The sequence below is a fragment of the Sceloporus occidentalis genome, unplaced genomic scaffold, assembly GCF_023333645.1.
Source record: "Sceloporus occidentalis isolate IW3139 unplaced genomic scaffold, rSceOcc1.0.p SCAF_1, whole genome shotgun sequence".
NCBI classification, from domain to species: Eukaryota; Metazoa; Chordata; class Lepidosauria; order Squamata; family Phrynosomatidae; genus Sceloporus; species Sceloporus occidentalis.
In genome coordinates, this window is record NW_028316981.1 from 56211711 (window position 1) to 56235049 (window position 23339).

The following is a 23339-nucleotide window of genomic DNA, read 5'->3' on the forward strand; positions in this document are numbered from 1 at the left end:
GTGGATAAGATCAAATAGCTAGGCAAATGTTGTAAATAAAAACCAAAATTACTTCACCCTGTATTTCTTTCCTACATTGCAGGATATTAAAGCAAAAGGAAAGATTAGCATCTGTCAAATACTTCTAGCAGATCTGGATTTTTACTTATGAAAACACTCACACTATAATTTGAAGAGGCTAATATAATCTAGTAGAAAAGCCTGTAGAGGTTGTTTGATAAACTTGACATGACTGTCAAGTCCATAATTTTTGGCAAGCGATTAACGTGATGTGTTATTGCCCACCTTTGTTGACTATACATGTCGCTACCTCACCGCATCAGAATGAAGCACTGTCTATTCAGCTAATCCATAATCCTGAAAGTGGTGATACAGGCTGCTATGGGATAACTTGTTCCTGAACCCAATTCAGTCAAATGTCCAAAGCAGTAGCAGGAATTGTGTGGTCATCCAGATAATTGCTGAGCTACATCTCCCAGCACGTCTCACCATTGTCTATGCTAGCTACAGCCACTGTGTGCTGTGGTTCAGCAACTGCTAGAGGCCTGGACAATTTCCTCCCCTGTTCTTGAAAGGAGGACCAGAGGCTGAGTTGAACTAAAAATAAGTTGAACTAAAAAAAATGAGAACATTAGCTTTCTCTTGAGCAAAGGCTTTAACAGTCAAAATCACATATCTGATACATTAAAACCTATGTAAAGTGCACAGAGTTATACGCGTGGGCTAATCTTATGCTCTGATTTGGTCTATTGTCTCCATGGCCTCAGTTCTCTTTTATCTTTCCTTTAGGGTGGGAAAGACATCTCTTATGAACCAATATGTGAACAAGAAATTCAGTAACCAGTACAAAGCTACAATAGGAGCTGACTTCCTGACAAAAGAGGTGATGGTGGATGATAGGCTAGTCACAATGCAGGTAAGAGAGCAATGCCTGTCACATTTCTGCAATGTGGAGAGATCCACAAATTGTGAACTGTCTTTCTATCTTTTCTTGAAACATGGATAAGTGCTGCCAACCATATTCCTTTCTGGGAAAGACCCCTTCCTTCATGTGAAGTGTTTTGGAGCTTCTCTCAGTCTTGGTGTATTAGGCATGAGAGCCAGTACTCAGTCAGTCTGAGTCATGCCATTTGGAAAGCAGTAGGATGCCTTGCTGGACTTTATGGTTCTCCAAGCGCAGCACATTGTCAGGGGCATCCCTTGGTATTCTTTAGATACTGCAGAGCAGGGGTTCTCAAACTCCGGCCCTCCAGGTGTTTTGGACTTTATCTCCCAGAAGCCTCAGCCAATCACCGCACACATGCAAATTTCCTTCCTACATCAGGATTCTACAGTCAATCTGAATAGACTTCCAGAACCCCACAAATGCCCCTCCTTCCTCTTTGTCCCTTAGCCAGTCACCACCCACATGCAAATTTCCTGTCTACCTCATAACGTCCTCCCTGACAGTTTGGCCAATGATCTGGAATTCTGGGAGCCGAAGTCCAAAACATTTGGATGGCTGGAGTTTGAGGACCCCTGCTGTAGAGTGGAGAGATCCTTGCTTGGATTAAATAGCATTCAAATTTAAATAGCACTCAAATAGGTAGCTGGCATATGAGTGGGATTTTCTATTTCTCATGATAATAGCTAAGGAGTTAAGGTTGCTTTTATGTATTGGACTTGATTTGATAATCTCACCCTCTCACTTAAATTGTTCAGAGGTTTTACATGTCTGTCAGTTGACCAATATCATAAATTGACCACTTGCTGTCTGTAGGCTAGCAATATTGAAATATTGAAGCTTATCTTTACTTTTGTTATGGTACACTCGGCCCTCGGGTTACGAAATTAATCCGTTCCGCCGCCATTTTCGTAACCCGGAAGGCTTCGTAAGCCGAGAAAGCCATAGGCGCTAATGGAGAAAAGCCGCGATTTGGTGCGAAATAGCGCCGAAAAGCACCAAAAGGTTATTCGTAACCCGGAAATATTTTTTATTTTTTATTTTTTTTCGTAACCCGGAAATTTCGTATCCCGGCGCATTCGTATCCCGGGGTAAGAGTGTATCTTGTTGGTAACAGCACAAATGAAGGAAGCTTGTCTACTACTCTTGCAGCAGTAATTGCAGACCTAACGCAGAGAGGCAGTCATCAGTTGCTGTCTAGTAGTTCAGATCCTCATGCATCCATTAAGCACATTAATTTTGGTCCATACTTGGCCTGGTGTACTTTAAAGGGTGGTTGTGAGGTTACAGTGAAAGGAGCCATGTGTGCCACCCTGATCTCTTTGTGAAGGAGAGAGTAAACATAATTCCCCTTATTTTACAGTTAGCTATTGCTAAATCATGTAAATATAAATCGGTTGTATCTATGCTCTCATAAAAATAGATGGTTCAACCAGTCAGATACCCTCTACCCTAAATCTGTTAGCATCATGATATGAATGTAAGCTGCATCTGGTACTCCTACCCAGCTTTGGTCCTATCTCTAACCCTGCTCTGCAGCTGTTAAGAAAATAGATGGCAAGGGGTGGTGGTGGTGGGGGGTGTCTGCCAGTTAATACTACTGCAAAATGTATCAGTAATCAACAAGTGTGTCTCAGCTTGGCAGCTCTGTTATTGGTTGTTGTTGTGGTGGTGGTGCCTTCAAGTTGTTTCCGATTTATGGCAATCGCTACGCTGGCTCTAAGTCCTGTATGTATGTTAGAGGATCTAAGGTGGGGAGCTTAGGAACATTGCCCTCCCACAGGACTTCATGGAACCTAACCCTTCCTGCTACATCCTGATTTTTTTTTTAACATTTTAAAGCAGGGGTAGGCAACCTTTTTGAGCCGGGGGCCGGGTTGCTGTCCCTCAGACAACTGGGGGGCCGAAGCCGGGGGGGGGGGGGTTTGGAGCTTCCACCCTCTGGGGCGGAGCCGCATGCCAGGGCGGAGCTTCCACTATCTGGGGCGGAGCCACATGTCAGGGCGGAGTTTCCACCCTCCGGGGGTGGAGCCACATAATAATAATATTTGCAAGAAGCTACTAGGCAATGCCATAACACAGGAAAAACGCATGCCACTGTCTCAACCCAGAAAAGAGCAAGCAAGTCCATGTGGGGGGATTTTGCAAAGAGAATACCAAAGGAGAACAACAACAATAATAATAGCAATATTTGTAAGAATGGAAGCGACTAGGCAAGGCCACAAAACAGCAAAAAACGCATGCCACTGTCTCAACCCAGAAAAGAGCAAGCAAGTCCATGTGGGGGGATTTTGCAAAGAGAATACCAAAGGAGAACAACAATAATAATAGCAATATTTGTAAGAATGGAAGCGACTAGGCAAGGCCACAAAACAGCAAAAAACGCATGCCACTGTCTCAACCCAGAAAAGAGCAAGCAAGTCCATGTGGGGGGATTTTGCAAAGAGAATACCAAAGGAGAACAACAACAATAATAATAGCAATATTTGTAAGAATGGAAGTGACTAGGCAAGGCCACAAAACAGCAAAAAACGCATGCCACTGTCTCAACCCAGAAAAGAGCAAGCAAGTCCATGTGGGGGGATTTTGCAAAGAGAATACCAAAGGATAACAACAATAATAATAGCAATATTTGTAAGAACGGAAGCGACTAGGCAAGGCCACAAAACAGCAAAAAACGCATGCCACTGTCTCAACCCAGAAAAGAGCAAGCAAGTCCATGTGGGGGGGATTTTGCAAAGAGAATACCAAAGGATAACAACAATAATAATAGCAATATTTGTAAGAATGGAAGCGACTAGGCAAGGCCACAAAACAGCAAAAAACGCATGCCACTGTCTCAACCCAGAAAAGAGCAAGCAAGTCCATGTGGGGGGATTTTGCAAAGAGAATACCAAAGGAGAACAACAACAATAATAATAGCAATATTTGTAAGAATGGAAGTGACTAGGCAAGGCCACAAAACAGCAAAAAACGCATGCCACTGTCTCAACCCAGAAAAGAGCAAGCAAGTCCATGTGGGGGGATTTTGCAAAGAGAATACCAAAGGATAACAACAATAATAATAGCAATATTTGTAAGAACGGAAGCGACTAGGCAAGGCCACAAAACAGCAAAAAACGCATGCCACTGTCTCAACCCAGAAAAGAGCAAGCAAGTCCATGTGGGGGGGATTTTGCAAAGAGAATACCAAAGGATAACAACAATAATAATAGCAATATTTGTAAGAATGGAAGCGACTAGGCAAGGCCACAAAACAGCAAAAAACGCATGCCACTGTCTCAACCCAGAAAAGAGCAAGCAAGTCCATGTGGGGGGATTTTGCAAAGAGAATACCAAAGGATAACAACAATAATAATAGCAATATTTGTAAGAACGGAAGCGACTAGGCAAGGCCACAAAACAGCAAAAAACGCATGCCACTGTCTCAACCCAGAAAAGAGCAAGCAAGTCCATGTGGGGGGGATTTTGCAAAGAGAATACCAAAGGATAACAACAATAATAATAGCAATATTTGTAAGAATGGAAGCGACTAGGCAAGGCCACAAAACAGCAAAAAACGCATGCCACTGTCTCAACCCAGAAAAGAGCAAGCAAGTCCATGTGGGGGGATTTTGCAAAGAGAATACCAAAGGAGAACAACAACAATAATAATAGCAATATTTGTAAGAATGGAAGTGACTAGGCAAGGCCACAAAACAGCAAAAAACGCATGCCACTGTCTCAACCCAGAAAAGAGCAAGCAAGTCCATGTGGGGGGATTTTGCAAAGAGAATACCAAAGGAGAACAACAACAATAATAATAGCAATATTTGTAAGAATGGAAGTGACTAGGCAAGGCCACAAAACAGCAAAAAACGCATGCCACTGTCTCAACCCAGAAAAGAGCAAGCAAGTCCATGTGGGGGGATTTTGCAAAGAGAATACCAAAGGATAACAACAATAATAATAGCAATATTTGTAAGAACGGAAGCGACTAGGCAAGGCCACAAAACAGCAAAAAACGCATGCCACTGTCTCAACCCAGAAAAGAGCAAGCAAGTCCATGTGGGGGGGATTTTGCAAAGAGAATACCAAAGGATAACAACAATAATAATAGCAATATTTGTAAGAATGGAAGCGACTAGGCAAGGCCACAAAACAGCAAAAAACGCATGCCACTGTCTCAAACCACTTTCTTTCTCTCCCTTCCTCCTTCCCTCTCACTCCCACCCTCTCTCTCTCTCTCTCTCTCTCTTCTCCCCTCCCTCCCTCTCTCTCCTCTCCCTCCCACCCTTTCTTTCCCTCTCTCTCCTCTCCCTCCCACCCTTTCTCTCTCTCTCTCTCTCCTCCCCTCCCTCCCTCTCTTTTCTCTCCCTCCCACCCTCTCTCTCTATCTCCTCCTCCCCTCCCTCCCTCTCTCTCTGCCTCCTCCTCCTTCCCCCCGCCCCTCCATTTATAGGAGGGAGGGCGGAGCCAGGAGGGAGGTGGGCAGAGCCAGGAAGGAGGTGGGCGGCGCCCACTGGAAGGCCCGCTGCGGCTGCTGGAGCCCTGTTTCAGGGCTCCGGAGGCCGCATCGGGCTTCGGTGCGGCTCCTGGAGCCCTGTTTCAGGGCTCCGGAGGCCGCATCGGGCCTCCTAATGGGCGCTGCCGTTTTGCCCTTCAAAATGGCGGCCGGAGTGGCCAAAATCGGCGGCGATTTCGGCGGCAGGAGGGACCGGGGGCCGGCAGAAAGGCGCCCGCAGGCCGTATCCGGCCCGCGGGCCGGAGGTTGCCAACCCCTGTTTTAAAGTGTTGGGGTCTTTTCCCACTGGAAAAGTTCTCCTAAAATCCCCAGCTCTCCTAAAATCCCCTAAAACCACAAGAGCACTTTTGCCATTTTTTGCTATGGGCTGTTGTAAGCCCAGGAAAGCCCCCCCCCTCAAAAAAAAAAAAAAAAAAAAAAACGGAACAAACTGGGAGGCAGCTTTTCATAGAACCTTATACACTCTTACCCCGGGTTACGAAATTAATTCGTTCCGCCGCCATTTTCGTAACCCGGAAGGCTTCGTAAGCCGAAAAAGCCATAGGCGCTAATGGAGAAAAGCCGCGATTTGGTGCGAAATAGCGCCGAAAAGCACCAAAAGGTTATTCGTAACCCGGAATAACCTTCGTAACCCGGAAATATTTTTTTTTTTTCGTAACCCGGAAATTTCGTATCCCGGCGCATTCGTATCCTGGGGTAAGAGTGTAGTCCAATCTTAGGCCCATCTAGTCCAATGATTCCCAAAGTGGGTGGTATGCCCCTCCAGGGGCGGTGGAAGGTTCCAGGCAGGCGGTGAGAGAAAAGGGGGACAGTAGGGGGGCAGCTAGGGGAAAAGAGGGCAACAGAGGGACCTTCAGTCAAAGTATTGGTGTGCAAGAAAGACAAGGGGAACCAGTGGCCTTTAGGACCATGGTGGGGATGTGGATTGCATGAAACTTCTTTTCAGGGTCCTAAAAAAACCACCACACAGCCATGCTGATCATTTTGTGTGGTGGTATCTCTCACTCTTTGCTTGTCTATGTAAACTCACTCCCTTACTGACATCTTTCACTAGTAGTTGCAGTTGGGAATTTCTCGTGAGGCTTAGTTAAACGGCATTGCTTCTGTGGCTTGGAGCATCACCATTTTGAGACAGACTGGAGCAAAGAGTTAGAGAACATTGTGGTTGGGGAGAGGTGGCAGCAAAAAGGAGCTTTCAGATTTGGGACCCTGTTTACGCTTTGTGAGCTTTCCTGGGGCTTGGCTATCAGATTGGAGTTGCACTGCTGCTCCTACTTTCTTTTATCAGACAGGCTGAGAGAAGAGGTAGCAGAAGAAACCATTTTTTTTTTGTGTGTAGGAGAGTGGACACTTGAAGCTGTGTGGAGAAGACATGATTTTCACTCTGAGAGCATTTCTAAAGATCAGGGTACAGCAGCAACAATAATGATGTTTCTGGGGAAACAACAGCTGTGCTATTATTGGAAAGAGTCCTTTGTCTTAGAGCAGCTCCTGTAGTTAAAGTATCCCTTTCCCTGACCACACCAGTTTCAGATCCAGAGCATGTAGCCTCTATAAACTCCCTACATACATGCTGACTGTGCCTTCCTCTGAAGGATTGAGAGTCCCTCCTCTCTGGGAAGAAGCTTCTCTCTTGCACCTGGTCTCCCTGGCAGCAGCAACTGAGCCGATGGCTGAGCAGTAACCAAGAGGCCTCATGTCTACACTGGCCTTTGCTGCAAGGCTGGCATGGGTGACAGACTTTTCGGTCGCTGCTTAGTCAGCTGTTCAGTTGCTGCTCCCAGAATGACAAGGGCGCAAAGTGAGTAGCAACTGAGCAGCCAGTCAAACAGCGATCAAGAAGACTCTTGCCTGTGCCAGCCTTGGCTGCAAGACCTGTACAAGCAAGAAGCTTCCCAGTCGCTGCTCAGCCATCTACTCACTTTCTATCAAGGTAACTGGTTGTAAAGGGAGTAGCGACTGGACAGCGACTGAAATTGGCTGTTTTGAATTTGCAGGAGGACAGTACACCTAATATCAAAAAAATATGCCAGGGGGCGCTAGAGTTGTCACTACTGTTCAGCCTGGCATGTGGTTTCTCCTGCATGATTCACTGGCTTTGGGAAGGGAAGAGCTTCATAATGCTGTATGTCCTCTTACCTGTAGACCAGTCTCTGACCTTTGACTGTTAGCAGGCCATTCAAAAAGTCACTCACCAAATTATCAGTGATTGTTCTACAAACAACCTAGAATAGATTATTTCTGGTTTACACTGAAAAGGCATGAGGATGAGCTTGTGTTCCTTCTACATTCAATGTCTACAGCACTCCTGCAGAGACACCTTCATAACTTAGAATGGCTTGAGTCTGATTTGACTAAAACTGCTACTGAGCTACTGCTACTGTGATCTCTGCAGATATGGGATACAGCAGGACAGGAACGGTTTCAGTCCCTGGGAGTTGCTTTCTATCGAGGAGCAGACTGCTGTGTGCTGGTATTTGACGTAACAGCTCCCAACACATTCAAAACTCTTGACAGCTGGCGAGATGAGTTCCTGATTCAAGCCAGTCCACGAGATCCTGAGAACTTTCCTTTTGTTGTGTTGGGAAACAAGATTGACCTAGAAAACAGACAAGTAAGTGACTCAGGTGGTTTTGAACCTGAATCCTTATCAGGATTCAGTGGGTTGTTGCAAGTTGCCATGCAAGTATTTTTAGCTTGGGTCTCTTAAGGAATTTACAGGGAAGCACTTACATAAGTCCATGCCGTTTTAAAGAATGTAGACCAGAGAACGTAGCCTTGGAAACAAGTGCTTTGTCGACAGAGCGGCTTGGAAAAAACAAGAATTTTTTGCCTGTGTAGTATGAGAAGTAATGGATGTCTCTGCTTAACAGTGAGCAAAAGGTGTTTGATAGCTACATGTTGGCTATTAAAAGTGGTAGAATTTAAAAGATCTTTGCTCTGTTGCAGGTTACTACAAAACGAGCACAGGCCTGGTGCTACAGCAAAAACAATATCCCTTACTTTGAAACCAGTGCCAAGGAGGCCATTAACGTGGAACAGGCTTTCCAGACAATTGCACGAAATGCACTTAAACAGGTACCAGTTCAACCAAGTGCCCTCTTGTGGTCGCCTGGTCAGTTTTATAACTAAAATCAGACCAAGTAATGGAAGCTGATAGAGATACTAGAGCCCTTTCTGGTGCAGATATTTTTCTTGTTAAGTAGGATTTTCAAATGTTGTTTTGTTTAGCTTGTTTTGTTTTAAAAAGTCATGTTGTTCCAAGGCAGACGTGGGATGAATGACTTTCAGAGATAGTGTACCTCTCTATTATCACCACTTAGGAGAAGCTACATGTTCTTCAGCCCATTATATGCTAGAGTGGGCTGTGCCTGACCAGTCATCATAAACTGTAGTGTTAACCTGCTCCCATCAAAGCTGGGAAAGTTTCGTCTGGAAGGAAACTATGCCTTCTAGACTCTAGAATAGTACTAGCCTGCTCCCCTCTCCCTAAATAGAAAACCTATGTGATTAAAGAGGTGGAATTGGTGATTTTTTTTCTTCTTTCTTCATAGGAAACTGAAGTGGAGCTTTACAATGAATTTCCTGAACCTATCAAACTAGATAAGAATGACCGAGCAAAGGCCTCTGCGGAGAGCTGCAGCTGCTGAGGTGGGGCTGGAGGGGTTAGCACAGTCCTTCATAAACAGATATCACACCTAGGCCTTCAAACACACATGGCCCCTCTCTTATGTAAAAAGAAACAAGATCCCATTCTCAGTGGCCAAAATCACCCCTTTACCATGAACAACTTGTAAGCCCATTCATTCCTCTACCCGACTCCATCAATATCCCTACATCCCATTGCATTATTTCATGGTAGCAGACCTTTCTCCTCTAGTTCAAAAAATGAAACTCTCATATATGTTTGGAACTTAAGCTACTTCCAGGTGTTCAATGGAAAGAAACTGTGTACAGATAATCTGTAACAATTTACCTTTAATTGTCTTGTGTTTTCCCTGTGAAGGCGGCGACTGGAAAGGCTGATTACTCATAGTTCATTGCAAGCTCAGCACTCAGTCCAACTAGGTTGAGTTTTGTATGTATCTGTTAATGCTTGTTACTTTTAACTAATCAGATCTTTTTACAGTATCCATGTATTATGTAATGGCTTCTTTAGGAAAAATCTTATAGTACATGTTAATATATGCAACCAATTAAAATGTATAAATTAGTGTAAAATTCTTGAATTACATGTTTAAGTACTGAAACACAGGTTGTTTAGGAAGTGAACAGGACACTTGTGGGATGCAGTGTGCTAGCAACACAGGTCCAGGTAGAGACAGTATTCTGTACAGTAGAAGCAAGAATTATGTAAACATTTTTATTGATTTAAGAGCCAAAAAGCTTCATCTCCTGGAAAAAAAATATTATCTGGCTTCTTTGTAGTTAAAAATTTTCAAAGGATGATTTGCATAACCTTGCACGCTGGATTATTGGACTTCAAAAATGAAATACAGCTTTCAGAATGATCACTTTGTTTGCCTTTTACTCCCCCTCATGATTAACTCTGCAAAGCAGAATCTAACATGATGTCTGACTCTTGTAGAACGAGCTCCATCTGGGTTGTAATAGTCATCCTTGATGGCTAAATGTCCCTCTTTCCCTTTCTCTCTTACCGTCACTAGTCTGGGTTTCCTGGAATGGAAACCTGACAACTTCGTTCTGCCCTACTCTCTTTGTTCTTGCATTTGTAGCTTTCTTAAATGGAGCACTTCTACTGTTTTTCCCAGAAGTCTACATTCTAGTACATAGGCAGAACTCTTCTGTAAAGAAACATGCCAATAAACTTAACAAGAACAAAACTGCTCGCTCCCTGTTTTACTTTTTAACCTTCTTACTGAAACTGGTGCTGGGGTTCCTAAGCTAATCTTTTCTCCAAAACTTTTCTCTATATGGCCTACTGGCCTGCTAATCACTGAAATCAGGTATCTGCTTACGGTTGTAGTGCAAAGTCTGAAACTCAAGAAAGCAAAATGAAGCAGAGTGTCTTGCAAAAGAGGTTCCATATTTATTTATTTCATGTTTACCTTTCTTTTCTCCCAGCGTGGGATCCACAGCAGTTCATAGTCTATAGCTTTCAGATCAATCATAGGATTTTCAAAAGTGTTTCTAGCACTACAAAGTCTCCAATCAAATGGAATGACTAATCAAAATGACCAAATATTACAGTATTAAAACATACAATATTAAAATATTGATCTTACTATTCATTCCAGTACTTTTAACATAGGTGCTGTTTCCATTACCTAGATTAATTTGGTTACTGTCACAACTCCATAATTACTAGTCTCAGTTTAAAAATTATTGACTTAACTACCAATGTCTGACTTCAAAGTATAAAGACACACACACCCCTTCAAGAAAGTTCTGTAGTTCAGTGATATGACAGTTGCCATTCTCTCATAGTTAAAGATGCTGCAGGTGACAGCGCTCTGCCTGGAAGTGTAGTGTTGCTTTTGAACAGTGCTCTCTGTTCATACTCATTTCAGACTAGGACCTAAGTCAGATGGGTAAGCTGAGTCCCTCTAAATTTGGTTGAACAACTACTAGCATTGCTCACTGTTGGTTACACTGGCTAGAGTTGATACGTTTGTATGTTTGTGTTTGTTTTGAATGGTTTAGTGGCTAGACAAGTGTCTTTATAAAGTGTGGTGCAGCCTTGGATCGCAAGAAATGCTTCATGTCCTCAACACAGCCAACTGGGATTGTGTCCTCATTCCTCAAGGTATTATTTGAGAGTCCTTGCAGTGTGATGGGTATAGCATATGCTTCAAATAGAAATTAAAGAAGTGGCCTTATACCAGACCAGACCATTTGTCTGTTTAGGCTAGTATGTCTACCTTGACTGGCAACAACCTTCATGATCTTGGGAACATGTCTTTCCCATCACCGGAGACCGAAGATCCCTTTCAAGTGGCAATAGGAATCTTCCGTATACAAAGCACAGGGTCTACTACAGAGCTGCTTCTTTATCTACTATGTAAATTTGAAACTAGCCATGAAAAATATGTTTTCGCTTCAGCAACAAAAGCCATTTTCCAGGATTAAATAATGTATTAATAGCATTGCCTAATTTGCTTCAAGGAGAGTCATGTGGTAGTTTCTCCACTGGACTATAATTCTGCAGAGCAGGGTTCAAATCCCATCTCAGCCATGTAAACAAACTGGGTGACCCTGGGCAGTCACGCTATCTCAGCCTCAGAGGATGGCAGTGGCAACCCCTACTGAAAAAAATTGATAAGAAATAAGGTAATCCCCCCCCCCCAATTTTGTTTTGCTGTTTTGTACCATCAAGTTGTTTCAGACTTATATGGTGACCCTAAGGTAAACCTATCATTGGGCTTTCTGGTCAAGATTTGTTCAAAGAGGGTTTGCCATTGCCTTTCTCTGAGGGTTGCCATAAGTCAGAAATGACTTGGAGGCACACAACAACAGCAACAATTTGATTCTTATTCCTCAGTTTTGAAAAGTTTATTAAAATTAAGGACTGTTTAACTTTTGTGGTATAGACATTCAGGACTGATGGAAGAGTATTGGCCAGCAGTTGATGCAACACTAGGAGCCGGGGTGGGATGGAAGTGGATGAGTTGGTGATAGTGTGGCACAAAGATACTGTCAGAGATAATCATAGAATCACATAATTGGAAGAGACCACCAGGGCCATTCAATCCAATCCCTTGCCATGCAGGAACACACAATCAAAGCACCCCTGGCAGATGGCCATCCACACTGTTTCAAAATCTCCAATGAAGGAGGCTCCACCAAATGCCAGTGGAGTGTGTGCTACTGTTAAAGAGCTCTTACTGTCAGAAAGTTCCTCCTAATGTTGAGGTGGAAACTTTTTCTGTAGCTTGCATCCATTGTTCCGGGTCCTGTTCTCTGGAGCAGCAGAAAACAAGCTTGCTCCATCCTCAGCATGGCACCCCTCAAATATTTAAACAGGGCTATCATATCAAGAGGTAATAGGAGTATCCTAATTTGGCATCAAGTGAGTTCTGTGGCCTTCCTAGGAGCCATCAGAGCCTGACTTGAGTCTTGCACAATCTGTTTGTGTGGGTTTGGTCCCTTAGGAAATTTTTAAAAGCAAACCACAAACAAAAACCCAACACTAGACTCACTGAATGTCATTATTATTATTATTATTAACCTTTATTTATAAAGCGCTGTAAATTTACATACAATCTTTTTAAATTAGACGGTCCCCTGCCCTCAGGCTTACAATCTAAAAAGACATGACACAAAAGGAGAAGGGAGTAGTGGTGGGGAAGGGGATCAGGTCCAGCAGTTCTTCATCTCTGAGGCCTGGACCAAGGCAAATGGACTGGAGGGAGGACTTGGCTTCTTGGAGCTAGCCTGCCTCTCCCTCATGATGGAGGCTGAAGGGACAGCTGGTCTTTTCCAGGCAGGCCTGGCGGAGCTAGCCTGCCTCTCTCTCCCTCAAGATGGTGGAAGAAGGGAGGGCTTCTTGACTGATGGGGGACACCTGGCTTAGGTCTGAAAGGGATCTAGGAGTCCTAGTAGACCAAAAGTTGAATATGAGTCAACAGTGTGATGCAGTGGCTGAAAAGGCCAATGCAATTTTATGCTGCATCAATGGAAGTATAGTGTCTAGATCAAGGGAAGTAATAGTCCCACACCATTCTGCTCTGATCAGGCCCCACCTGAATATTGTGTCCAGTTCTGGGCGGCACAATTCAAAAGGGATGTTGAGAAAGTGGAGAGTGTCCAAAGGAGGGTGAATAAAATGGTGAAGGGTCTGGAAACCATGCCCTATGAGGAACGACTCAGGGAGCTGGGGATGTTTAGCCTGGAGAAGAGAAGGTTAAGAGGTGATATGATAACCCTGTTTAAATACTTAAAGGGATGTCATATTGAGGAGGAAACAAGCTTGTTTTCTGCTGCTCCAGAGAACAGGACCTGGAGCAATGGATGCAAGCTACAAGGAAAGAGATTTCACCTCAACATTAGGACAGTAAGGGCTGTTCGACAATTTGGTGTAGTCTCCTTCCCTGGAGATCTTTAAGCAGAGGCTGGAATCCAGGCCATCTCTTGGGGATGCTTTGATTGTGATTTCCTGCATGGCAGAATGGGGTTGGAGTGGATGTCCCTTTGGATCTCTTCGAAGTCTAGGAACCTATGATCTAGGGCTTGGATTCATGAAGGAGGGCCAGCACTGCCTCCCTGTTCAGAAGAGAAGAAGTGGGGAAATGGCGGAGCAAGGAATGTGGGAGGGCGCCTGTCAAGTCGGAGGGGAGGACTGGGGCTTGGTCGTCCATCCTCCCAGACTGCGGACCGCCTTTTGTGGAAGAAGCCCATTGGCGGAGGCAACTTTTCCTGGGTCAGAGATGAAGCCTGCAAGGGATGGGGTGGATGGTCCTGGCTTCCCAGGGGAAAGGAGGACATGAGCCAAGCAAAGCTTTCTAGGCTGCATCCACATTGGAGAAATAACCCGCTTTGGCCGCGCTTTAACTGTGTGGCTGAAGGCTATGGAATTCTGGGAGTTTGAGTTTGTTGTGGGGCCCAGAGCGGAGCATCCACCCCGCTGGAGTATAAAAGCCCCTTGGGTGACCCTGGAGAAGTCACACTCTCAGCCTCGGAGGAAGGCAAAGACAAATCCCCGCGGAAGAAATCTTGCCAAGGAAACCTCAGGAGTCAGTCCCAAAGGGACTTGGAGGCCCGCAGCCATGCTTTGCAAAGGGGTTTTCCCCTGCCTCGGAGGGCTCCCTCCCGCCTCGCCGAGGAGGAGGAGGAGGAGGGCGAGGAAAAGGGGAGGAGGACGCGGCCCCATAAAAGCTCCAAACACAGCAGTGTGCATTAATGCTTCTTAGTGCTGCTCAAAATGGAGGGCGTTTTGGCCTCCCTCTTGGACAGAAGGGGGAAATGGAGGGCAGGTCCCGGAACAGGAGGAGCAGCAGCAGCTCTGGCCCCCGCCGGCCGGCCAAGCATCCCTGGGCAGAGGCCCCCTCCCCTCCCCTCCCCTCCCTCCTCCCAGCAGCACCCAGCCTCTTCCCCACCGAGGCCTTGGCTGCCCCCACCCCAGGGCCTCCCTCCCTCCCCTCCCTTCCTTCCCCGTTCCTCCCTCCTAATCCCTATCCTTTCCTTTCTTCTCTTCCCTCTTTCCCCTCTCATCTCCTATATTCCCCTTCTCTCCCTCTTTTCCTTTCCTTCTTTCTCTCTTTTTTGGTCTTCTCTCCTTCACCCTATCCTTTGCTTTCCTATATTCCCTCCTTCTCTCCCTCCTTTGCTTTCCTTCATCCTTCTGCTTTCCTTTCCTATATTCCCTCTTTCCTTCCTTCCTTCCCTCCCTCCTTTCTTTTCTTATGTTCCCTCCTTCTCCCTTTCCTTTGCTTTCCCATATTCTCTCCTTTCCTCCTCCTTCCTTTGCTTTCCTTTGCTCATTCTCCCTTTCCTTCACTATCTTCCTTCTCTCCCCTCCAGAAGCGCCTCCGCCTCTCCTTTCTCCGAGGCCGGGGGTGTGTGTGGGGTGGGTGGGTGGGGGGATTGGAGCCCCCTCCCCAATACTCGGGGGTCCCTGTCTCCCCTCCCTCCCTCCCTGAATCGAGGCGGGGACCCCGTCCTGCTCCCTCTTCCCTCCGCCGACCGCGCGAGGGCGTCCCGTGTGTTTGTTGCCACAAACCAACCGCGGCCTCTTGGGGCCCCTGAGCCCCCCTGGGCCCCTCCGACGGGGCAGGGCCGGAGAGGCCCCTCTTCCCCCTGAAGCCCGGGCCTTTCCTGGCCGAGGCGCCGCTTCCCGAGGCGCCCAGAGCCCCCCACACAGGGCGCCCCCATCCTCTCCCTCCGCCTGGCCTAGGGTGCGCCCTTAAAATCCTCCAGGAGGGACCCTTCCCGGGCCTGGGGAGCCCCCAGAGCCCGCAGCGGCCTCGGGCACCGCCGGGGCCGGAGGATAACGCCGTGCCCGGGCGGCTGGGTGTCTGGACTGAGCCTGGAGCAGGCCGCGAAGGGGCCTCAAGAAGCACAACTCGGCGCGGGCCTCTCGGCTGGCTGTTGTTGTTCCCAACGTGGTCCGCTCGCGAAGTATATAAGGCGCGGAGGCGGCGCCGCAGAGGCAGAAGGCGTCCGGCAGCCGAGGAGGGCGCATCCTCCTGGAAGCTCCGCTCTGACTGAGGGGCTGCTTTCTCCTTCCCTTCCCTAACCCCAGCCATGTCTGTGGAGCTGGAGGAAGCCGACCTGCCTCTCGCCGAGGCGGATGAGGAAGACGAGGAGGAGGACGACGAAGAGGAGGAGGAGGAGGAGCAGGCGGCCTTAGCCCCGGAGAAGAAGGGCGGCAAAGGGAAAGGGGGCGGCGGCGGCGGCGGCGGCGGCGGCGGCGGCTCGGCGCTCTCCCCTTCGAAGAAGAAGAAGAACAAGAAGAAGAACCAGCCCGGGAAGTACAGCCAGCTGGTGGTGGAGTCCATCCGGAAGCTGGGCGAGCGGAACGGCTCCTCGTTGGCCAAGATCTACAGCGAGGCCAAGAAGGTGCCTTGGTTCGACCAGCAGAACGGCCGCACGTACCTCAAGTACTCCATCAAGGCCCTGGTCCAGAACGACACCCTCCTCCAGGTCAAGGGCACCGGCGCCAACGGCTCCTTCAAGCTCAACAGGAAGAAGCTGGAGGGAGGCGAAGGCGGAGGAGGAGGAGGAGGAGGGAGCCCCGGGGGAGGAGGAGGAGGAGCGGGGGGCGCCCACCCCAAGGCCTCCCACAAGAAGGCCGCCCCCGTCGCCCCCCGCAAGGCGGAGAACAAGCCCCTGGGGAAGGCCGGGTCTGGGGCAGGAGCAGGAGGGAAGAAGCTGGAGAAGAAGGCCTCGCACAAGAAGGGCGCCGCTGCTGCCGCCGCCGCCGCTGCCTCTGCCGCCTTAGCCTCGGCCTCCGCCAAGAAGGAGAAGGCCAAGGCCAAGAAGACGACGACGACGACGGCCATGTCGGCCGGGAAGAAAGGAGCCGCCTCCCCGGCTGCTAAGAAGGCCAAGAAGCCCGCCAAGGCCCTCAAGAGCAGGAAGTGAGGAGGAGGAAGAGGCCCCCGAGACACGCTCCCAGGGAGGGCTTTGGGGGGGGCTGCCTGAAAACAGGACTAGACTGAGACTCGAACTCGGAGCCCAGAGAGCCAATGTTCCCTTCTCCCCTCCCTCCCTCCCTCTGTTGTTCTCATGACCACCCTTCGGTTTCTGCGCCCCTTTCTGTGTTGGAGGGGAGAGGGGGGAGGCCAGGTGGCCCTTCCCCTTCAGAGGCCCCCACCCCTGAAGACGCCCTTTGTGTGTGTGTGTGTGTGTGTGTCGTGTGTGTGGTTCTTATTTTGGTGGGGAGGGAAGGAGAGTGCAGCCCCGCCCCCCTTGGCTTGGGAACTCAGGAGGAGGAGGAGGAAGATGCGGGGCTGCTGGGCTCCCCCTTCCCGCCTGGCAGAGGGGCAGGGCTGCCTTGGTTGCCCCCTTCTGTTTTGGGAGGGAGTGAAGAAGATGGCAGCCCCCCTTTTCCTTTGGCAATTGGGGAAGAGGTGGGGCTGGGTTATTCCTCGCCAGAGAGGCTTGGGAGGCCTCGCCATGGCTGCCCTCTTTCAGTGGGGCTGAGCCAGGCCACCAGCCCTCCTCCGTGTGTGTGTGTGGGGGGGGTTGTTTTGGGAGGGAAGAGTCCAGAGTGCAGCCCCCCTCTTTCCTTCCTTCCTTCCTTCGCTTGGTAACGATAATGGCTGCCCCCAGTGTGACTGAGCCCCTTTCTTTGGGGAGACTCCTGGAGCCCAGGATGGGGGGGGGGGCGCTTTCAATTCATCCTTCCTTCCTTCCTTGTTAAGGGTAATGGCTGCCCCCCTCCCCAGGGTGGCTGAGCCCCTTTCATTGGGGGACAGGCCCCTGGAGCCCAGGATAGGGGAGACTTCATCCTTCCATCCATCCATCCTTCCTTCCTTGTTAAGGGTAATGGCTGCCCCCTTCCCAGTGTGGCTGAGCCCCATTCCTCGGGAAGAGACCCCGGGATCCATCCTCCCTCCCTGCCCCCAAGTGGACGGTGGGTCTGTCTGGCGTGGGACCAAGCGACCAGCGGAGGCTGACCCTGTTTAGGGGCAGGAGAGGCGCCGCAGCCCTCCCCCTGTCCTGAGCCCTTTCCTCCCTCCCCGGTTGTCTCCTCTTCAGTTGCCTTTTGGGGGGAGGGAGGGGGTTATGTTTTCTCTTTTTTGTGGGTTTTGTTCAATAAATCGTTTTGGAAAATGACTCCCCTGCTGCTGCTGCTGCTGCTGCTGCTGCTCTCTGGGGGAGAGGGGGAGATGACGGGGAGGGGGCCGGGGGGTGTGGGGCAGAGAGAGCCCGGGAGGTAAATTGGGATTGAAGGGGGAGGGGAGGGGCCAGAGGGCGGCCCTCCTTTTCCAGGACCTGCCCTCCCTCCATTTCAGCCTTCTTTGCAAGAGGAGGAGGAGGGGCTCTGACTAGGCGCCCTCCATTTTGAGCAGCGTGGGCTTACGTCTGTGGGAGTGTTTGGAGCTTTTGTTTACTGTCCAGGAAGGTCAGTTTTGAGCATGGCTTCATAGTTGCATCAGCATTTTCTGTGCAGGAGGCGTCCCATTTTGAGCATGGCTTTAACTAAGCAGCATGGATTAATACTTATATGAATATTTTGAATTTTTATTTTCTTTCGAGGAGGGGTCTGGAAAGGTCAATTCTGAGCATGGCTAAAACTCCTCATGGATTCAGGCTTATATATGAATATTTCGAGTATTTATTTTTCTGTCCAGGAGGAGTTCCAGAAGGTCCTCCTTCAGCAGCATGGATTTACATTTATATATGCATCATTGTGAGTGCTTATTGTCTTTCCACCAGGGCTCTGGAAGTAGGACTAAGACGCTTGGAGTTAAAGAAGTATTTTATTTTCTGGGCAGAAGGAGTTCCAAAAGCATGGCTCTCAGCAGCATGGCTTTTAATTTGTGTATGGATATTTTGAGTAGTTATTTTCTTTCCAGGAGGGATTCCAAAATGTCCTCCATTCTATGATAGCCCTGCTTAAATATTTGAAGGGATATTATATTGAGGATTGATCAAACTTGTTTTCTGCTGCTGCAGAGACTAGGACCCAGAGCAATGGATGCAAGCTCCAGGAAAAGAGATTCCACCTCAACATGAGGAGGAACTTCCTGACAGTGGAACACACTCCTTCCTGGGAGGGTGATAGTCTCCTTCCTTGGAGGTCTTTAAGCAGAGGCTGGATGGCCATCTGTCGGGGATGCTTTGATTTGGATTTCCTGCATGGCAGAATGGGGTTGCCCTGGATGGCCCTTGGGCTCTCTTCCAGTCTATGATTCTATTGTGAGCATGACTCAGAAGCATGGATTTAATTTATGCCTATAGGAGTGTTTTGAACTTGTATTTGGCCCTGCTCCCCATTCTTTGCGGGGCCTGCCCTGCTTTGTGTTGAGGACCCATCTGGCCGCCCTGAGAAGCGGCCTGCTCTGCTTTCCTTCCACTGTCTCCTCCCACGAATCCCTGGGGAGGGAGGCCCTCATGCTCCCTTGCCTTCCCCCCCCTTATAGCCCCCGTCGTGCTTCCTTTCCTCCCTCCTAGCAACGAGGACATGGTGCTGGTGTGCCTTCCAAGTCCTTTCCCACTCTTCAGAGGGGTCTTTGTCTTTGCCTTGGCCATCCTCTGCGGCTGAGAGAGTGTGACTCTCCCAGGGCCCCGGGGGATTCGAACCCTGGCCCCTCTGGCTCTTAGTCCGGCGCTCAACCCACTCCCCCACGCTGGCCCTGGAGCCTCAGCCATCGTCTGGAGGCGGGGCTAGAGCTGCAGGAAAGGAGGGCAGCCACTGGGCAAGGCGCGGAGGTCCCGCCCTCCCCCCGACCATGACGTCAGAAGCGGAGCTCCGCCCCCACCTCTGCCCGAGGGATTGCGTCACCGGGCGCTGATGTGCGCGCGCGCTTACCTTCCCCCCCGTGCGCAATTCCACCGGATTGGTCGGGCAGTGTGGTGACGTCAGGTGACTCCCGCCCTCGCGCCTCTTCAGCTGTGGCTGCTCCAGCAGCGCAAGGTTAAAGGCCGAGCCCTGACGCTTTTTAACAAACCACCTGATTGGCCTCGGTGCTCTAAAGGCACCAGGGGTGGTCTGGGATGCTAAGCAGGGTTGCCAGTGGGTAGAACTTGGATGGGAGATCACCAACAGATACTAGTTGCCCTAGGCTACGTTTCAGAGGAAGGAACTGACAAAGCCACCTCTGAGGTTTCCTGGACTTTATAAAAACCTATTAAATTCTTTGGGTCGCCATCAGTTTACAGGCAACTTGAAGACCCACACACAGACACACCCCAGTGGTTATCAACCTTTAGGCCTCCAGATGTTTTGGACTTCAGTTCCCAGAAACCCCAGTCAGGAGATGAAGTCTCAAAAATCTAGAGGACCAAAGGTTGAGAACCACTGCTTCTAAAGGCACCAGATCTAGTTTGATTGGGAAGCTAAGCAGGGTTAGTACTTGGATGGGAGGCTGCCAAGGAATACTAGGTTCAGAGGAAGGAACTGGTGAAGCCCCTTCTGAGGATTGCTTGACCTAGAAAATCCTATTTAGAAAAAAATTAATGGGGCTTCCATAAACCTACAGGCAACTTGAAGCCCCCCACCCACCCACCCACCCACCCACAGGCACAGCCTTCCCTCCATTTTCAGATGTAGGCATGTCAGCTTGCTTCCAGAAATCTTCCTCCTCTTTCCAATCTAGTATTCCATTATTATTCAATGAGATACCCAATCAAACTTTTGCTTGAATCCTATTGCTTAGTCCCAACCAAGGTGATCCCAATGATTAGGTTAATGGTGCTGTATCTGCAACAAGGATTAGGGCCTTATTTTGCAGGAGCAGGGAGTGGCTTTGCAACCCTGCAGGGTGCCCAGTGAAACAAGAGTCAACCCAGCATCACAATTAGTGCCTGAACAGGGTTGGCAAAGGGGTCTTTCCCCCCCCCCCCTGCTAGCAGAGTACAGCGCCCTTTGAACCCTGCTCCTCCCCACACACTGCAGCAAAAGGGACTTATATAGAACACATTTGCCCTTTCATGCTGGGTTTGGGCTTCTGAGAGTAAACTGAAGACATGAAATCCAATCAAAACTACTATTGAACACATGGATGGCCCACTCATAAAACTAGCCTTGCTGTGTGCCTTCAAGTTGGTTCTGATTTATGGCAACCCTAAGGCTGACTTATGGGTTTTTCTTGGCCAGATTTGTTTAGAGGTGGGTTCCTTTTCTCTTCCTCTGAGGTGGAAAGAGTGTGACTTGCCCAAAGTCACCCAGTGGGTTTCTAAAAACGAGTGGGGATTCAAGCCCAGGTCTCCTGGAGCCCCAGTCCAACACACCTTGCTGTCTCTACTTTGCTAACTGCTCTTAATATTAGTTCAGGGTGTCAGTAGTAAATGTTGATTTGGAAGATGTTCCCAAAAGATCCCTCCAAATTAGCTGAGCACCCACCTGGCTTGGTGGCACTCCATGTAAAAGTGCCTAAACCACTTAACCACTCTGGTTAAAAATGGATGATGGGGTTGAACACTAGCATCGCTCCAATGGGTGAAGGAATCCAACCCTGGGGAAAATACACCTGATTGCAAAACAATTCACATACATTTAAACACTTTGAATAACAGTTGTTGCTTTCAGAGGTATAGCTGTGCTAGTCTGGAATTAGTATGTAGAGGGATCTTGTGGCACCTTTGAGAATAACTAAGCAAAAGAAGTTGTGGTCATCTCTGGAGTCTACACAGGCCAGCTTACTATGACCATCACATCTGAGCACCTTAAATGTCCATATTATTTTAAAAATTTAGGTGTGAATAGAAGATACTTAAATCAGTGTTGGGACTATGTCTCTGGAGACCAGAGTTCAAATCCCCACTCAGTCATGGAAACCCCCGGGTGAGTTTGGAAGGCAAGTCAAGAAGGCAAAGGCAACCCCCACCCTCTTTGGACAAAGAAAACCCCGTGATAGGTTTGCCTTAGAGTTGCCATAAGCTGGAAACAAACTAAGGGAAACAACAGTCAGGATCTCAAAAGGCTATGGGTGAACAAAAACAATCCTCAGTGTTCAATTAGTAATACTCATAAATACCAAAAGGTATCCTCCCACACTATGTTTATAAAACATCTAAAGCTTCACTTGTGTTTAGATTATTTCAACTCCTATACAATTACAAACAAAACCTGGTGGTCATTTGACAGAACAGCAGTGGCTGATGCTGGCTGTGAAAAATGGGGATAGTAGTTGCAACACAGGAACTCAATCCACGCCTTTCTAAGAAACAGGTGGCAGTCCCATCCCTATCCCATTCAAATCATACTACTTGCAAGAAAAACCTTTGCATTCTGCTTCTTGAGACAAAGCCAAATGGCACCCCTCTCTATTCCATGTGCAGAAGCAACCAGAACTGAGTCTCACTATACCAAGAGCAGCTTCAAATGTGTTGGCCACAAGGGAAATCCAGGTCTGTCCTTCACACACACACACACACCCCCGGCAGTATCTCCCACCTGAAGCAGCTACTACCTCACTCCATTTAGCAGTAAAGGGAAGTCCTGAGTTAGCTTATTTTTGCAGGGGGAGGGAGAGGACAGAGCATAAGCAGAAGACCCAGGAAACATATAACATTAACATGCACAGGTTGGGCTGAGATGCATTATCCATCAAGCGGTCCCTAGCACCGCCACCCCCCCCCCCTGCAAGCACAAATCAACCATCACCAGTTGCAAATGTGCAGCCTTAGGGGGAAAAGGCAGGCGCGGAAAGTAACTTTTCACGCCTAATCCCCTTAAACTCTGTGGTAATTCAAACACTAACAATTTCGTTACAGCATAAATGTTAATGGATGATAGGTGACTTGAGGCTACATGGCCAAACAAGCGGAAAGCTGTGTGTAGCAGTAGTTGTTTGGAGTGCAGTGGCACCACTCTCAAGTAGATGAAGACAGGAGAACCTGCCCACTTCCTCTTCCAAAAGCTGTGTCCACCTTCCAAATTATCATAATTGTTAAAATCCCAATTTGCAGCAAAAGCAGCACAATAAATAATTGTGTTAGATTCTCAGTAAAACGGAATGAGTTTATGTTCACTCTTAATCCAAACAATTATCTTATAAATTGTACATAAACCTTTATGAAAGGTATTGCCTCCAGGCCAGTTCCATCCTTCCCTCCGCTGCCTTCTCACTTCACCACAACCGGTGTCCACTGACCTGTATGCTTCTGTTAGAATAACAGTACTTAGCAGTTTAACACAACAGGGAACTCAGATTAATATTGTCAAGCAAGATTCTCCTAAATTGGAAGATCTGATAGCACTATCTTCTTGCTGGAAAGTAATTTCTGGAAAATGGAAAGTCATTGTTTTAGTGCAATATAAAATTTCAGGGCAGTGAAAGAAATTCCAGATCTATTACTGGCTGAAACAGACAGCATTTAACTGCACTAATATCACTGCTTCCAATCACTTAAGCAAGAGGTTACTTGCTCAGTTTAGTAGTACTTTAAGAAACATTGCATGAAATAGCCTCATCAGCATTGTAAAATATAAACTGACAGTACTATGCTATACATGCCTACTCTAGAGTATATTCAGTTTTAGCTCCAGTGGGACTTCCTACCAAGTAAACAGCCATAAAATGAAGCCTTAACCTGCCTCCCCATTTCTTTTTCAAAAAATATGACTGTCTTATTTAGTACCTAGGAAGCAGACTTAAGGAGTTCATATTTACAAGCTTGCTTAAATATAGTGTTGCATTTGAAAACAAAATATGTAGATTTTAGAACACCCATTACTAATCCTTTTCCATTTTCCATACACAGAGACTCTAGATTATTTCATTTAGCATACTATATCAATCACCAAGATATTCCTTCCAA

At 47.9% G+C, this 23339-nt stretch overlaps 2 protein-coding genes across 2 annotated transcripts in view; both read left to right on the plus strand.

Moving 5' to 3' along the window:
- The window catches only part of LOC149321431 (ras-related protein Rab-7a), a 40270-nt gene extending 29979 nt beyond the window's left edge, over positions 1 to 10291 (plus strand). The window contains exons 3-6 of the mRNA XM_089521521.1: positions 790 to 916; positions 7843 to 8061; positions 8397 to 8525; positions 9002 to 10291. Coding sequence (XP_089377647.1) covers positions 790 to 916; positions 7843 to 8061; positions 8397 to 8525; positions 9002 to 9097 — 571 coding nt within the window. The 3' untranslated portion in view covers positions 9098 to 10291. The remainder of the gene's footprint in view (positions 1 to 789; positions 917 to 7842; positions 8062 to 8396; positions 8526 to 9001) is intronic.
- Positions 10292 to 15542: 5251 nt separating this feature from the next.
- On the plus strand, positions 15543 to 17687 carry LOC149321432 (uncharacterized). Its single transcript, XM_089521535.1, has one exon. The coding sequence runs from the start codon at positions 15651 to 15653 to the stop codon at positions 16488 to 16490; it is 840 nt and encodes a 279-aa protein (XP_089377661.1). The 5' UTR covers positions 15543 to 15650; the 3' UTR covers positions 16491 to 17687.
- Positions 17688 to 23339: the final 5652 nt, after the last annotated feature.

What these genes read in the sequence shown, in the direction of transcription:
- LOC149321432 (XM_089521535.1), top strand. Translation starts at nt 15,651, where the DNA reads ATGTCTGTGGAGCTGGAGGAAGCCGACCTGCCTCTCGCCGAGGCGGAT.